At 54.6% G+C, this 15,980-nt stretch overlaps 4 protein-coding genes across 4 annotated transcripts; 1 reads left to right on the plus strand and 3 right to left on the minus strand.

The window, feature by feature from the left end:
- Positions 1-6,496: 6,496 nt before the first annotated feature.
- BKCO1_22000134 (protein stu1) lies at positions 6,497-9,430 on the plus strand (the record flags this gene model as incomplete). The annotated part of the gene is made up of 4 exons (XM_020272799.1): positions 6,497-6,871; positions 6,930-7,021; positions 7,087-7,377; positions 7,435-9,430. 4 exons carry the CDS (start codon positions 6,497-6,499, stop codon positions 9,428-9,430), a joined length of 2,754 nt encoding a protein of 917 aa, XP_020130768.1.
- A 596-nt stretch (positions 9,431-10,026) lies between these two features.
- BKCO1_22000135 (leucine-rich repeat-containing protein 16a q5vzk9) lies at positions 10,027-11,627 on the minus strand (the record flags this gene model as incomplete). Its single annotated transcript, XM_020272800.1, has 3 exons — positions 10,027-11,019; positions 11,166-11,174; positions 11,226-11,627. 3 exons carry the CDS (start codon positions 11,625-11,627, stop codon positions 10,027-10,029), a joined length of 1,404 nt encoding a protein of 467 aa, XP_020130769.1.
- Positions 11,628-12,186: 559 nt separating this feature from the next.
- On the minus strand, positions 12,187-13,237 carry BKCO1_22000136 (von willebrand factor; the record flags this gene model as incomplete). The annotated part of the gene is made up of 2 exons (XM_020272801.1): positions 12,187-12,998; positions 13,057-13,237. 2 exons carry the CDS (start codon positions 13,235-13,237, stop codon positions 12,187-12,189), a joined length of 993 nt encoding a protein of 330 aa, XP_020130770.1.
- Positions 13,238-14,760: 1,523 nt separating this feature from the next.
- On the minus strand, positions 14,761-15,561 carry BKCO1_22000137 (uncharacterized protein; the record flags this gene model as incomplete). The annotated part of the gene is made up of 1 exon (XM_020272802.1): positions 14,761-15,561. The coding sequence occupies one exon, from the start codon at positions 15,559-15,561 to the stop codon at positions 14,761-14,763; it is 801 nt and encodes a 266-aa protein (XP_020130771.1).
- Between the last annotated feature and the right edge of the window lie 419 nt (positions 15,562-15,980).

Genomic DNA, 15,980 nt, shown 5'->3' on the forward strand with positions numbered 1-15,980 from the left:
TAGATAGGCCTTCGTCTATATCGAAATAAATATCTTCTTTTACGGCTACTACTCCGCCTTTAGATAGTCGGAAATACGAGTATTAAGTCTCTCTATACTCGCTACGGCCGAAGTAAACTCCTCTTCGATCTAGGCGTTATAGTATATAGAGAAACGATCTATAATCTCTTTCGCCCTCGCCGAATCTACCTACTCCGTATCTTACCGGAATTAAGAATGCCTCTCTCGTATATAGGTAAGAACATCCTTATTAATATACTAGTAGTAAAGGATAATTAAAATGCCCGTAAAGCTACGCTTTACTGTATTAATACAACTAATATTACGATCTATTAGAATAACTCTTAGAAGTAGTACTTCGTTTTTAACGAGGATCTTATAGAGGCTTAAGAGCGCCTAGTAATATACCTCCTCCGTTTAAAACGAAAGAAGGCTAATACTAAGCGGGATTATTCGGTTATTTACTATTATACTAACTATATTTAATAATAGCCGGTTATATCTATTCGTCTTAAACGTAAGATTAATAAGTAGAATATCCGGATTAATACGTTAGAGCTTAATCGTCTCGGGAGAAAGCGTAAGTAGGGAATCTAGTTAATACTCGTTATTAACGATAAAGCGGAAGGTAAAGTTCTTTCGTTAAAAACGAGAGAGTAGTATATTTACTATATTCTCGTATATAAGCTCCTAAAGGCGATTAGCCTATCGAAGGTTATAGATATTCTATTACGTTACGAGCGTAGTAGGATATCCATTTATAATAGACGTAAGAGACTAGTTCGCTCGAATACTACTAAGCTACTACTCTTAAATAAGCTCGGTAAGCTATAGCATCTCGGCTCGTTACCGACGACGCTAAGAGGCGAAGATACGGCCATTAATACTAAGCGGATAATTATAATAGAAGCTTAGATTTTCTTATTAATAACGAATCTTCTATTCGCTATTAACGTTATTACGGTCGGTAGTAACGAAGAGAAAGCCTATCTTATAATCTATACGGATAGAACCTCTTCTAGGGCGGCGACTATTTAGCTAATTCGGCCTAGACGAATAGTATTCGTCTAGATAATCGTTATCGTCCGGGTTAGAGTTATTACGGGTGCTATTCTTTCGCCCCTTATAATTATAAATAATACGTATCTAATAGACGGCTCTATTTATCTTCTTCTACTTACGCTTGCGGAAGTCTATACTATACGTAAGGCCCTAGTTATAATAAGCCCTTTCGCTATTAGCGAAGGACTCGAACGTCTCTATTAGTAGAGGCTTAATAATAAAGACCTATTCGCCCTCGTCCGTTATAAACGAAGAATAAAGAAGCTAGGATAGAACTCTATTATTCTTAATAGCGGTATTAGGGTCCTCTTCGATTTTACCGAGGGCTATAATATCCTCCTTAGACTTAGATCCGGACTTTAGCTCGTTTCTAGCGAAGATATTATTACCGGTAATACTAGCTTCGTTATTAACGAGCCGGTGCCTATCGTCGAACTCGCTAGTAGATCCGAGGTCGATAATCTCTATAGTAGTATAGATAGAAGGCGCGTCTTCGCGTTCGTTAGAACCAAGCGGATCGGGCGGTAGTAGTAATTAGCGGGCGACGTATATACCTAAGGCACGTATACGTCTCTATCTAGGCGGTTCTCGTCTAATACGTATAATATAGTATATCGCTTCGTTTAGAACGTAGTCGGATATGCTAGTCGGTATAAACGAAGTATTATTACTAGAGGCTTAAGGCTTACGGGTTACGTTATTCGATAACCGTAAGCTATAAGAACTGCAGCTTCGGTCGCACCGAAGTAGAGTAGAAGAATTTATAGCGTGGTATATACGTTTAAAATACTATAATTATAGTAGTAAGTATTATTATTATATTCGTTATTACCGAACGTGCTACACTAATCGCTAAAAAGTGGGGAGGGTGGTACGTTAAGATTTCGAGGGTGGTACGTTATCGCTTCCCCTTCGCACCCGCCCTGCGCACCCGCCCTGCGCGCCCGCAAGCGCGTGCACCGGTAAGTCCCCAGATTTGACGAGGCGGAAAACTCTGATGGCGGCCTTCGCCCAAACAAGTCAGTGCCGGTGGCGCAGCTAGGCATTTGGTACGGCAATTGTTACGAGACAGATACAACCTCGCCCGCGTCAGTCCGGATTGAGCTTGGCAGTGGTAGCGCTGCGTGTGGAGTGTGTCGATGTGTTCTGCACAGATGCCGCCTAAAGCGACCGTGCCGCGGGAAAAAAAAAATTGGAAAAAATTCGCGCTGCTGATTGGAAGGAGCATGTCTCGGAAGCATGGCACATTGGCAACGCAGAGCAAACAAAAAACAGCATCTGCAAACGGGTCTGCGTCACAAACGGCCACGGAAGCAGGACGCCTGAGGATCTCCAGCGACGGGCTCATCCGACGTGGGTTTCGTCTGATGATCGGCGTCCCGCACGCTTGTTTTCGGGGGGTGCATATGTGACATCGTGACATCCTCATAGCCGACGGCTTGGTTCTTGCCAGGAACGAAAGGAAGTGCATGTCCGACTCCAGACTCGTGTCGTGCCCGTTGGGTTGGACGGGCAATTGCTGCCGAGATCAAAGGACTACGATCATCAGATTTCTCCACTGACCGCTCACTGTGACGTCTGGACCCTTATCCTGACTCCGCAGCCCCATGAAAACCACGCGTGCAGACTCGCGAATGTTGCTCCGGCACCCCTGTTGGGAGCCACACCGGTAGAGTACCACAGTAGGCATGGAGGGGCAGACGGTCGGTACACCTGCCTTCTGCATGTCCAGCTCTCTTTCTCTACCGCTTGATGCAGGTGCCTTGTTTCACTCAAGATGTTCTTCCGCATCCTACGTTGTTGCATGTGCTGCACATGAATCTCTTTCCCGGTCGACCGACGTCCTCTTTCGAGTCTATCATTATCCGTAGACGAGGCGTTATTCTCACCCTGAGCGTCTCTGTTGTTGAATCATGGGCCCCGGCCAGGCTTCTTGCAAAGCAGCATGATCGTGTGAGGTGGTGGAAGTTTTGCCGCAAGCTTATTTGATAGTGGGTTGGCCACGGCATTGAAGAGGAACCCCCTCCTTTGGTCTGTGCAAACAAGCAGGTCAACAGCTTCACAACCCCTTCCAGTCATTCACGAGTGGTGTCATTGTGGTACGGCGCACTTACTGTGTACTATCTATCACGCAGCCGATGTCGGCTAGTCCATCATGCAAGACTCCATTTGTCGAAGGCCGGCAGGATGGACTTGGATGCACAGCGGGCCCGATTGAAAAGGATGCGAGGAAAGCTACGATTTCAGAAGCTACTGCACTAGTGTCAGCCAAGGTGGACCTCGCGGTGCCCTTCTTTGACTTGGCGGAACGGCAAGAGGACTGCTCGGCTTTGATCCATGTTGGTCTCCCAGTACCATAGATCCAATCCCACTCCGGCTGCAGTGCAAAAAAACCCCCAGGTGAATGCATTGGAGGACTGTCCCGGTTCAAGAATGCGGCGTGAAAGCACCCGCGGATGCTGGTGGGTTCTTTGAAGAATGCTCATCGATGTCGCTCACGATGTTGGGGCTTGGTGCGGGGTAGCTTGGTTGAGTGGGCATTGCTGGCATGGGAACGGAGGACCATGTGCCGAGCTTGCACTTACGTAGTACGCCACTTGGCCGCGCATGCAGAGTGAAGCACATGCAGTGGACCACTGTTTTGGCTATATAGAAGGCCAGGCAAAGCTTATTGAGGGATACTAAGGACAGCAGAGGAGGGTTCGGTGGTTGATGCCTGAGGCACTCCGGGGATACGCCGGCAAGAGCTGGTGCTCGCTTGCCGCAAGTTTTTCTTGCAGCTCGCGCCCGCGTCGAGAAACCCAACCTCAACACCTCCATCCACCACGCTGATTGCGGTACGGCAGCCTGTGCGCGCTGTTGTTCACGATATGGCCTTGTGACCAACATTGTCCTAGCCTGGCGATCTCGCACCGGCTGCCGTGGGATAGGCTGTTGACTGCTGACAGACAGGACGGATCGCACGCTTGGTACTCGCACATGGTACGTCAGGAATCTTCCTTTGCAACCCGACTCTTTCATGATGTTCAAAACTTTATGCATAGTTCAACCGACGGCCTCGTGCCAATGGAGAAACACACTTACCATCTTTCACCTTTGTCTGATACTACACACCTAAACCCAACTCCTACAAGCTTAGTCCTCGTGGCAACGCGCTGACCTGCTATAGTCTCCTCAGCTGCACCCCAAGCGCTGTGCTGTGTTCTCGGCCGGTTCTCCCTTGCCTTCTGGCCTTACAAACGTGCGATGGCGATGACGTTGCTGGATGAGTAGTATACGCAGGAAGTGTCGGGTCAGGCGGTCGTTGTGATGGAACCGGGCTGATCTGACCAGCATCCGAAGTGCTTGTCATTTCGTGGCCACGGTGCTCAAATAGCCTAATTTATTCAGCCTCAATGTTCATCTGATAGCCTTCATCGTTGTCTGCAACCGTGCCTGATGTACGATGAACTTCGAACGAGAACGTCTACTACTACTTCGTCGAAATATTTGCAAGGCACCCAGCCGTCTCGCTGCGGATAACCCCCTCCCGTCTCCACAGCACGATGGTGACTGGATCTTGATCAACAGACACTTGTGCCTGGTGGGCAAGGGTCGGGAGAATCGTCCGAAAAGCGGGTAGATTAAAATGCGGCGCTTTCCCAAGCGGCCGGTGCAGGGGCAGGCGATCAAGCGGAAAGGGCGAGATCTAACGGTCCACCTGATCATGCTTGAGGTATGGATCCCCGCAACAAGGCAAGCAATCTGGCAATTAGCACGGGGATGGTGCGGCTTGGAGCTGGGTGTTGATCAAGAGTGCTTGATGCGTCTGCGTGGTGTTGTCGGAGATATGTCGCATTGTGGCGCTTGTGGCCGGGAAGCAGTGGGAGAGAGCTCCGGCATCAAGGCCCAAGCCCGGACAGCTGGGAGCGGCTAAGGCTGAGGGAGGCTGTCGTCATCTCTTGGGATCGTCTGGGGAGTGCATTGCATGCTGCCGGGGGAGACGCGCGGGAGATCGGCGGCAGGCATCAGGCATCAGGCCGATCCCAAACGCGCTTGCCCAGCACGCCATTCTTCCGCACTCTGTCGACAACAAACGCTGCTCTCCACTTGTGCCACTCGTGCCACGCTTCGCTCGCATCCATTGGCACCGGGGAGCCTCAGGGGCTCCATGATCGACGTTCCCGTTACGCTGTTTTCTATCGCTGTAAGCCGCTGCGTGAGGAACCCCTCGCTGATCTGCTCTGACCTCGCAGGCCAACACCGACCATAGTATCCTGCCTCTCGACTTTCAAGCTGGCAAACGGCCCGTGTCTTCGCCTTCTCCAGCCAATCTCTGTGTTGCCGGCTCATCCTGTGCCGAGCGAGTCCTGATGGTGATGGCCTTGTTGCTGATCGCTGTGTCTTCGAGGGTTGTTCGGTGCATCTGCGCTCATCCGGCTGCGAACTCTTTTCCGTCGCAAGTGGAGACATGACTGCTAGCTCAAGTCCTTGTTCCCTGGCGGCTGTTTGCAGGTGTGGGTCGGCGGATGCACCCGTACATTCCAATCAAAGGCATCTCAGGTCTAGCCAAGAGAAGCTCCCTCTCAAAGTCCACCGACTCCCCGGCGTCCGAGCCTGAGTCAACCAAGCACATAACGAGCACGAATTTAGCAGCTCGCCAGCTTCTCCGACATGGATCCATTCGACAGACTTCTCGTAGCAATCCTTGCGGACCTCGTTTTCATGACAATATCCTTGTGGACTTCTACAAACACTGAGGAGCAGGCATTAGGTTTCTACTGCAAGGCACTCGTCCTCTTAGCCACAATGCACGTTCTTATGGGTCTTTTTCCGCCCAGGATTTCCTGCCGACCTCTCGCAGTCGACTTCCCTGCCAACGCTCCGCCTCGCTTGAACCCCATGTTCCCGGACAGTCAGTGATAGCCTTCTCCTTCTTGGCCAAGTCATGCTGACAAGCGCAGTGTAAGCATCGTTGACTGCTTACGGAAACTGCTACCCAGGCCGCTCAAGGGAGTGACGGAATGGCCACTAGAACATGTAGCAGAGGGAAGCAAGGGGCTTCACGGCCGAAACGGGGAGCGACTGGTTCCACGGAGGGCTCTCCGCGGCCTGCACTCTGCACCACCTACACGATGCCCCAGGCTATACAAGCCGACGCGCCGCACCTTTCGGCAGTGATTTTCACCCACTTTGCTCTTGGTCACTGCATGCGCAACAACCAGCGATTGCGCCATAGCGTGTCTAGCAATGAAAATGGTGCCCGGGAGCGCTATCACCGACACTAAACCTCTCCCAATTCGGCAGCAACAAAGCACTTGGCACCGATATTTCGTCACTTCGACTCACCTCACATGAAGCGCCTGCTGTCCGCTGAGCCCTGCGTGTGCTTTCTTCTCCGGCAACCTTTGGCCTGGCGGACCCCACCCGGACAGCGCCAACTCCCTGCTTCCTCATGCCACTAAACTTCTCCAAAGAGTTCTTGCGCCAGCGTGCTTGTTGGATCCGCGATGAGCTTGATCCGCGCATCTCCCGCGATGGCCCCGAATGCATGCAGCCGGATGACGTACTTACGTTGCATGAGTTGTTCCTTGGCCTTCAGAGCGCCGACCTCTCGATAGCGACACTCCGGTATTCGCGCATACACGTCGTTGTGCTGGAAGTGTCAGGAAAGGCAACGCGCTGGCCAAAGAGGCTGGCCGAGGAGTGCGACAAGATCGTTGATCTGTGGACGAAAAAGTACGGCAAACTGAGCGACATTCGCCCAAGGCTGTTCAAACCAGATGGAAGGCTTTATGGTGTCTGTACCGGAAGGGAGCTCACTCGCGATGTAAGGTCATTTCCTTAGCACTTTGTGCTTTGTTACAGACACACTGACGAGGTCACAGGCTCTTGTGAGGTTCTGGTCGCAGCAAGACCCCAGCTACATGAGTCCGGACAGAGGCATGCAGCATGGATCACTTGGCTTCAGCCCTGGAGAGTAAGTCAATGCTGTAGTATCGACGACGCCAACTCTCGATTGAAGCTGACAGTGACGGCTTATAGTTGGTGGATTAACGGCACCTTTGCTTTCCATTCCGGCATCATAAACCTCGATTGTACCGACGGCGGTATCTGTGCCAACAGCCGAGGCGCCTACGCAGTGGTCATGAAGGATAATGACGAAGTGTACACCGAGTCCCCGGACAAGTTCAAATATCGCTGCAAGCCGAATGACCCAGGTCGATTCCGGATGACTTCTGCCGACTTCCAGTCTCGGTTTCCCATAAGAGTACTCAGATCTCACACCCTGAATTCTCTTTGGGCGCCAAGGTCCGGGATGCGATACGAAGGCCTGTCTGTTCTATCGGTTCAATGCTAAAGTGGGAAAATCACTGACAAACACAGACACAGAACCACGGGATGGTCCATCAGACCTGCCGATCCAGCGGAAAATGGCGGCTCAAGCCTCATATGGGAAATAAGGCTGGAGCGTGACTACACTCTCGAGGATGAACACTCACAAATTCCGCCCTTAAAGCATCCCACAGCCGAAGAAACAGACGACTACATGGAGTACAAGAAAGTTAGGAAGGAAATGCTCCACAAAGTCCGCGAGAGGATTCTGAATGGCGTTCCCTCCAAAAAGCCCCCCTCTCCGCCAGCTGCGCCTTCCGCCCCAGAGAAGCCAGCTATTACGATTCAGTCCCCTCCAATGTCTCCTAGAACAGAAATGCCCTTCTTTGTAGGTGATTACTGCCTGATGCGGGAGCCAGTGCTGCCAGGCTCTCCAGAAAGCCCACCTCTATCACGCACTTCCTTCTTCCAACCACCATCGCCACGGGTGCAGACTGGTCCAGTAGTCAAGTCACAGCGTGAGACCCAACCACAACCGCGCAGCCTTACCGTTCCGCAGAGCCTTCGCAAGGCCCGGACACAGAAGCCACAAGGTGAAGCCACCTCCGCAAAATCCGCCACCCCATCCCAGCAGCCGCCCGACACCAGCGCCAAATCGAGCGTCAAAGACTTCGCTCGAGCGCTGTCGACCGGCCGCGATGCCAGAAGCAGCATCGCGAAGACTTTCACGCGCATCTTCGCCGACGGCGCTCTTGACAGCGAGATTCCAGAATCGCCCTTCGGCTCCGTCCTCGCCGGATACGACAGGGGCAGCGAACCGTCCTCCTACCCCTTCGACGCACCCCCACCAGTCCCACCGCCACCACCACCACCACCTCCTCCTCCAGCAACCACTCCGGCAGCCGCTTCGGCGGGCGACACGGGTCCGCCGCCCTCGGAAAAAGGCAGCAAAGACCCCATCCTCCGCCAAGTCCACTGGGGAACTCCCGTCGACGCCGACGATGCCTCGGGAAAAAATCAGCACCACCCGCCCCTGTCCACGGACAAGCCCAAGAAGGGGAAACCGCGCCACCTCCGGCGGCGCGACCGCGCCGTGTACGAGGACTACGACCGCCAGGCGGAGGGCGTCGACCCGCGGCTGCTGCTGGCCGCGCTCGACGACGTGTGGGACGAGTGCCCGGACCCGGAGTATCCGGACATGGCGCTCGAGGGCGAGCCGGCCGCCGCGTACGAGGGCATCAGCTTGGGCTCTGGCTCGGGCTCGCGCTCGCGCTCCCGCTCCGGCTCGCGCTTGGACTCGTACTACTCGGGCGGGTTCGGCAGCGATGGTGGTGGTGGTGGCGCCGGCGCCGGAAGGGCGCAGAGGAGCAGCAGGGGCGACGATCAACAACAACAACAACAAGCGGCTACGACGGCGGCGGCGGCGACGACTGCGGCGGGAGATGGCCGGGACATCGGTGCTGCTCTTGCGGGTCCTGGAGCGAGGAGGAGCTGGCATGGCGGTGATGTCGAGGCCGCCTCCGCCTCCTCGTCCTCGGCTGCACACGAGATGGGTGGCAGCAGGTTGAGGGATCATCAGCTGGCGGCGGAGAGCAACAGCGCGACGACGACAACAGCAACAACAACGACAAACTCCCCCGAGGACATGATGGTGGTGGCGAGGCACGGCCAGCCGCAGCAGCGCTTGTTGTCGAGCGGTAACGCCGGCATGATGGGGAGCATCGGTGGTGGTGGTGGTGGTGGTGGTGGCAGCAGGAGAAGGAGCAGCAGTCTCGGCACGTTCGACTCGCGCATGCCCAGCTGGACGCCGGACGAGTCTGCCGGCGGCGGTGTCGGCGCGGCGAGCAGGCGGGCGAGGAGGCCGACGATTGTGCGGTTCTCGGGCATCTTCAAGCGGAAGAGTTTGGACGAGACGGTCGACGAGGTGGTGGACGAAGGGGTGGTGGTGGAGGATGAGGTGCAGATGAAGAAGGGAAAGGAGGAGGTGGGTAGGTCGGGTGCGGTGGCGACGGAGGTGGTGATGAGTGATGGCTTTGGGGACGAGCCTTTGTGAGCGATGGTGTGGGGGCTGAATGGCATGGAGCCCAGCGCGATAGGAGTTGGAATGGTTGAACTGTTTTTTATTATTATTCATTAGCACTTCATATCATCATAGCGCTATTGAAGTGGGTTGGAGCGGTTGAGTAGCAAGAATAATCGTGTACAGCTCTTAGATGCAGCACTATATATCGAGTACCTCTTTAACCTGACACTATTTCCCATTAGCACACAGGGAGTGTTTGTGAAGGACGAAGAATTACTCTATTGATTGGAATAGACTCTAGAAAAGAAAATGACAACTGAAGCCATGGAGCCGGCTGGATCACACCACACCCCACAACGCAACTCTCTGGATCAGAAAAATGGACGAACGGGGACACGTTGCGTTCTAGCAACACTCTAGACATGAGAGACTCTTGGGCAAACAAGGTATGTTCCGACTGATAAATTACGAGTTTGCCGCTGGACAAGTTCCGGCGCGCCCGTACTCAAAGATCGTCGAAAGGTCGTTCTTGTCTCTTACACGAAAGTGTATCCAGCTCAAGATCTTCAGATTGAGGACTGAAGACCGAGCGAGGCATGAGACAACTGCGGCTCAGGGAACCGCTCTCAACTAGAAGGATGGCTACGAGGTGTTTGTGGCACGTCGTAGAGGTACGAGGTGGAGATGGAGAGTGGGCCTGGAAAGGCCCTCATCACCTGTAGCAGCTCAAGACGAGGGAACTTTTTTCGAAGCTTGGAATCGAAGACATCAAGGGACCAATTCGTCTGGTATCCCCTGATTTGGTTGAGGCTGAGCCTTCGAAGCTTCGGAAATATCGCCTCCGTCCCCCAGTCAATGTCGAGGACCGTGAACTCTCCCAGGATGTGACAACACTCCAAGTCCGGGCAGTACTGTCCGAAAATGGAAACAGTCGCAGCCGTTAACGAGCTGGACTCCGGCGTCAAGAACAATCCAACCTCCTGGAGGCATTGAAGAGACGACGAAGCTTGCAAGAGATGAGAAGCGGTAAAGTCCTCTGCAACCATGCCAGGTTGTATTTCAAGACAAAATTTCCGCAGACTTCGGCAGCTTTGGGCAAATTCCGCAAATGCAGCCCCTGAAATGATCACTGGAGTTTGGACCTCCAGGCCACTTTCGCGAGGTTGGGAACGGCGTTCAATCTTCAGGATTTCAAGCTTGGTGCTGGCGGCCAGGCGGGAAAGTATTGGAGCCAAAGGTTCAGATACGACGGCCTGATTCGGAACCAAATTGATTTGAAGCGTCCTCAGTTCAGGGAGCGAGGCACTGATGGCATACAATGAATCGTAATCAGCCTTGATGTCAAGCAACTCCAGTGCTTGGAACGGGTTAGCAATGGCGAATCTTGGTGGAGCATGGAGCTTCAACTGCGGGGCGCGAATATTCCGAACGACGGATTGTTCGGCGAGGTAAGTAACAAGATCCTCAGAAACCTCATTTTGGGTGAGGGAGTCCGTCATGTGGATCCGGATATCTGAAAGAGTTGAGCGCTGGCTCATGAAGAGATCCAACAGTCTTTTTGGCACAAGATGGTGCGAGGGTCCGGTGTAATTGAACGCCTTTAGTCGCTGACACCGCACCTGTAGTATGCGATCAGCGTGCAAAGGGACGAGAAACGGACCCAGGGCAGTCACATTGCTAGACCCAGCCCGTGCAGGCAGCGGGCTACCATTCCCGAGAGGTGAAAAGACTGACAGCGGAGGTATGACAGAAGTAGCACACTTACTATGATGGCCTGGATGGCATGTTCAGTGGCCCGCGATAGGCATCGATTAGAGCACTTCACTGCGACAGAGCGTAGCTTGGACGTCAAGACGGGCGGAATATGCTGCGGCGTCGCGTCATAATGAAACCTCAATTCGACCTCTCTCAGACGCGGTAGCTCCAGATCCGAGAGGCAGGCAGTAGCTGAAGGCACACGCGGGTCCACCAAGGCGACTCTCAGCGTCCGGATTTTTCTTGCGTAGTACTGCCGACGCTCGGGCCTGACGAGTTCGAGAGGTTCAAGAGTAGAGAGCTCGGCCCAGATCATCTCAGTCACCTCGTCGGCCCACAGCTTGTTCACCGAGGCATATCTGGACAGTGGGGCAACACTGGCCCGGCCAATAAGCTGGTGATCCTGGGATTGGTGCAGGACGTTAGCAACGAGATGAGCAATCCCGAGAGCTCTCGACGAGGCGGGCTCCATGACGGCAGTCACAGAGTCAAGGGGGAAAGTATGAAGGTGGAGAACACATGCCGAACGGTGGCGAGGCGTGTGCGGTGCAGTCGATGAAGACGCGGAGATGAAGAAGTTTTGTTGAACCGGACGCGAGGGCGCGTCGACCATGTGGGCCACGCTCTCGCTTACTAAATGCTTGCCGCCTATCCCAATCCGTATCTTCTTTCCTTGGCACCATCAATCAATCATAACTCGTCCATGATCGATTGCAGGCACAGAGTCCCGTGGGGAAATCATTCCTGTGTTGCGACTCGCCAGGAGCATCTAACATACCGAAGCAGACCAAAAAATGCCTCCGTTGTCAAAGCAAAGACAATCATCCCCAAGCTCAACGAAAACACCCATACCTGTGAGTATTGGCAAACGAAGAAGAGCCCAAGAATTAGACTGGTTTGACGTGCCGTTCGGAATTCATTCCGAAATGCCTAGAAAGAAAACACTAGAGGTATCCATAAGAATGAGAAGCCAGAGGCATCCGAGAAAGCGCATTTGGCCGAGACGACCAGCAGCCGGAGAAGTTTCCCACTCATCTGTGCAAATCCTTCGACTTCTTGCGATCTAAGCGGCGGTTGACAGCACCCAGCACAACCTTCAGAATGCCTTCAGCGGTCAACTCGGCATCGTCTTTGCCGGTGAACGGCACAGTGTCAACGATGTCCCTGAGGTCGTCCTCGCCCGACAGCTCGGCCAGTTCGTCATCCAGCTGCTTCAAGTGCTCTTTGGCGCCGGGCTCGCGGCCAACCTGGAAGAACTGGATGCCAACTTGCCAGGCAGGAGCGTCACACTTGTCCAGCTTCTTCGCGGCGTTGATGATGACACTCTCAACATCGTCGCTAGGCTCGCCGTCCGTGATGACGATGATGTTTAGCGGCTTCGTCCTGTCCGGGTCAGCAGCAACGCGCTGGAGGTAGGGCTTAAGGATCTGGTTGAGGCGCTGGCCGGTGGGCGTGCCACCCTGTGGGCGCACCGTGGTGAAGATCTCGGTGACGGTGGATGGCAGCGTGACGTTGTGGTGGTAGGGGTTGTCCGGGTGGTTCAGGAAGAAAATGTCGATTCCGTCGGCATCGTGCTCTGTGCAAATGGGTGTGATGGTCTCTAGCGCCTTGCCTGTCTCGCGCCATGAGCGGCCGGCCATGCTGCCCGAGTCATCAATTAGGAAGACCGTGTCGAATGAGCCAAGGAAAGCGTAGCGGTCGTCGGCCGGAACCGCCGCGGATGTGGCGGCGCTGGGCACCCCAGGGGCGGTGGCGGCAGTGGTGTTGCCGCCCTGCGGAGTTGCCGAATAAGCGGGTGGCGGCTCCGTGGCCGGGGTTGTGAAGGCATTCATGCCGGGCCGGTCTGGTATCATTGTCATGGTCAGCTGTCGTATTCAGTCAGTGGAGAGAGGAGTACGCACCTGGTCGCCTGGTTGGGGTCGAGGTCTGCGAGTAGGGGTTGTCGGTCGTTTGCCTTTGGCTTCCCGGTATGACGGACTTGAGGCTCTTCACGCGCGAAGGTGCGGGTGCAGACGCGTCCTTTGCGCTTCCTCGAGAGAACCTGTGCTTTAAGCTGCCAAGAATGGAGTCTCTGCGGTCCATGGTGGAGGAGGCCCGGCGCACGATATGTGGCGTTTGCGAGCAGTTGTCGTGGAAGAAGCCCCGAACAGCCGGGGTAGTCATACTGCGGAGCTTTAAATAAGCGGAAGGCGCACGGGGGCAAACGGAAGGCGGCAGGCAGATGATTTCAACGAATGCACTGCGGTTGTGGACCCGTGGTATGCGTGAACCAAGCAAACATACCAACGAAGAGGTTTTATACCCCTCAACTACTGATCTGGTGTTGAGCACCAGAGTCCGCCTTGAATATGCCCGGGTGGCTGTTCTCACGGGATGCGGCAATTCAAAATCGGCTGAGCATGTCATGCATTAGCACAGGCCTACCCGAGAGCGCGATGGATGGGGGGTGGGGGTGGTGGTGGTCGCAAAGCGCCTGTGCAGCCTTCTTTGATCATTGCCCCGCCTTGGGTGGTAGCCTCTAGGCTTTTTTTGGGGGCTGTGCGCACCAACTTCCCTCCTGCGCGACGCCTAAGGCAGACTTGTAAGACAAGCCCTGCCGCCTGCGCCCCATTATTGCTTTCGGTACCTTGCCCCCTTGGGTTCGGCCACCCATTCCTTTCGAACCTCGCCCCATCCTTCCAATACGCTCATCTACTAAGCAACTGAGTCTCGATGGTTCGCATGTTGTCTTGGTTTCAGCCCTACGGCGAACCCGTGTGAGGTAAGAGTCTAGCAAAGCCGCAGGTTTCCTCTAAGCCATCATGACACCCTCCCTCCTGAAGCGCTGTTGAGAAAGAAAAAAAAGGGCAAAGTCTGCCTACAGCCGGGTCCCAAGGCAGCAGAAGCGATTCACCGCCGCCCCTTTATGTACTCCTCCGATCCACCATCCATGTCCCAAACGGCCTTACAGCCAGATTATCAGCCCCAGACCAGTCACGCTCCGCAGCCATGAACATGTCCCGGATTGCGGCATGATGTCGCAGGCATTTTTCCTTTGTGTGCGGCTCTCGAGGGCCTGGTCGTGGAGCAGCAGAGCGGATGCTCCACAGCACTGGTCGCTTGGCTTGTGCCCAGGCATATTCCGTTCTACGCTCTCGCCAGCAGTCGCCGCAGATTCCACAGTCATACTGTGTGGCGTTGCTACCAAGGCAGCTCTGTATGAGGTCTAGGATCGGGATGATCTTCGTCCGCAGCCCACAGTGAGAGTGGTTGTTATCGATCTGGTACGAGGGACATTGGCGTAAAGACTCCAACAGCCGGGATATGTCGCCTTCATAGTCATGAGTCGCGTCAGAACCACAAATGGCCGACTCAAGACGCAATGTGCCGATGCGAGCGAAAAAACGAACCATCTCTCCAAGCTGATAGACATCACACTGAGAGGACGAGTCGTAACCAAGTCTGCACTGCCGTTGACCCGAAGTATACAGCTTGACGAAATGGCTTTGTAGTGAGTTCATGGTGCTTAAAATGCACCGGCGACGAAAAACAAGCTCGTCTACAAAGTGTCAGCGGGATTGACATGTGGAGCAGGAAGGGGGTATGATCCAGAGCCTTGGGAACGGCTACGAGCCTTCGATGGGCGCGTCTTGAGACGGATCCTTGTCGAGACAGTTCTTACCTTCAATACCGGCCGGGACATCCCACCATAGCGCGCTCTCGGACTCATCGATAGCGTCATTGTTCCACCGTTCAGAACCACCCAGTATCAGCCGCTTGCTGTACAGCTTGACCCACGGTGGGTAGTCCAAAAGCGCACCGATCAAGAGCTTTTGCCGCACGCGCTCCTCTGGTAAGCTTGCAGCAGGCTTGCCTTTTGTCTTTGTGTCTATCATCTGCAAGTATTTCCTCCGATGTACAAAGTGCGCGAATGTGGCAAGGGCGTCGAAACGGTCGGCGACAATTGTGAGGTTGGCCATGTTCGTGACGGGCGGGGCATCTTTTCCATTTCCGAGAGCCTGGTCGTGGAGAGCGCGAAGGAAGTCGGCTGTGATCAGCTTGATGGTGCTGACCTTGGAGATTCTTCCAATGTCGACGATGGTCACTTCGGGGAGCTCGTCAGCAGGCACGTCTGCCATGGCCGAGTACTGGTTGCGGAGACGCTCATGGTGAACGGCAACGTTGGCAGCCTCGCTGAAGCTGCCACTGAGAAGCTTCTCAAAATATGAAGACGCGGCACGGAGGCGACCGGACTCGACACGGTACAGGAATCCCTCCTGGTCGTCGTCCTCCTTCACGCGCAGAAGCAAGTCTCCACTGCCTGAGATAGCCATAAGCCCTGCCTCGGATTGTGCATCATCCTTGGTGCTCACAACCGGGGGGGCGGGCGGGGCAGCAGGCGTGCCAAAGAGAGACTCGCAGGTCATTACGAAGGGAGTCGGCGAGCTGAGCGCACTAGCAGAGTAAGTTCGGAGAGTGCTGGACTAGACAAGTAGGCAACTCAGGGATACGGCCAGTTCATGGTGGAGGGTGCAGTAGAGCCCCGGGTAGACGAGCAAGAGGCAGACGGAATCGTGCAAAGAGGCCGGGAGCTTGGTGAGAAAGGCTCACGTCACGGCCGGGCGCAGGACGCTGTGACCGGCCGTGGCGGCGAAATCTCGGCGTGCGTGTAGGTGCTGGGTGACTGGGTGACTGGCTAGCTGGGTGGCTGGCTACGTGAGGCGATAAGGCTGAACTTCTCCATCTGCCCCGCATCATCACCCTACACACTGCCCACCTGTGCCCACCTGTGCCCGCCCGCCACCGCCGCAACCCCACGTGCGCCTGGTACTTATGCGGAGCCACA

This window comes from Diplodia corticola, assembly GCF_001883845.1.
Source record: "Diplodia corticola strain CBS 112549 chromosome Unknown scaffold22, whole genome shotgun sequence".
In the NCBI taxonomy this organism is placed as follows: Eukaryota; Fungi; Ascomycota; class Dothideomycetes; order Botryosphaeriales; family Botryosphaeriaceae; genus Diplodia; species Diplodia corticola.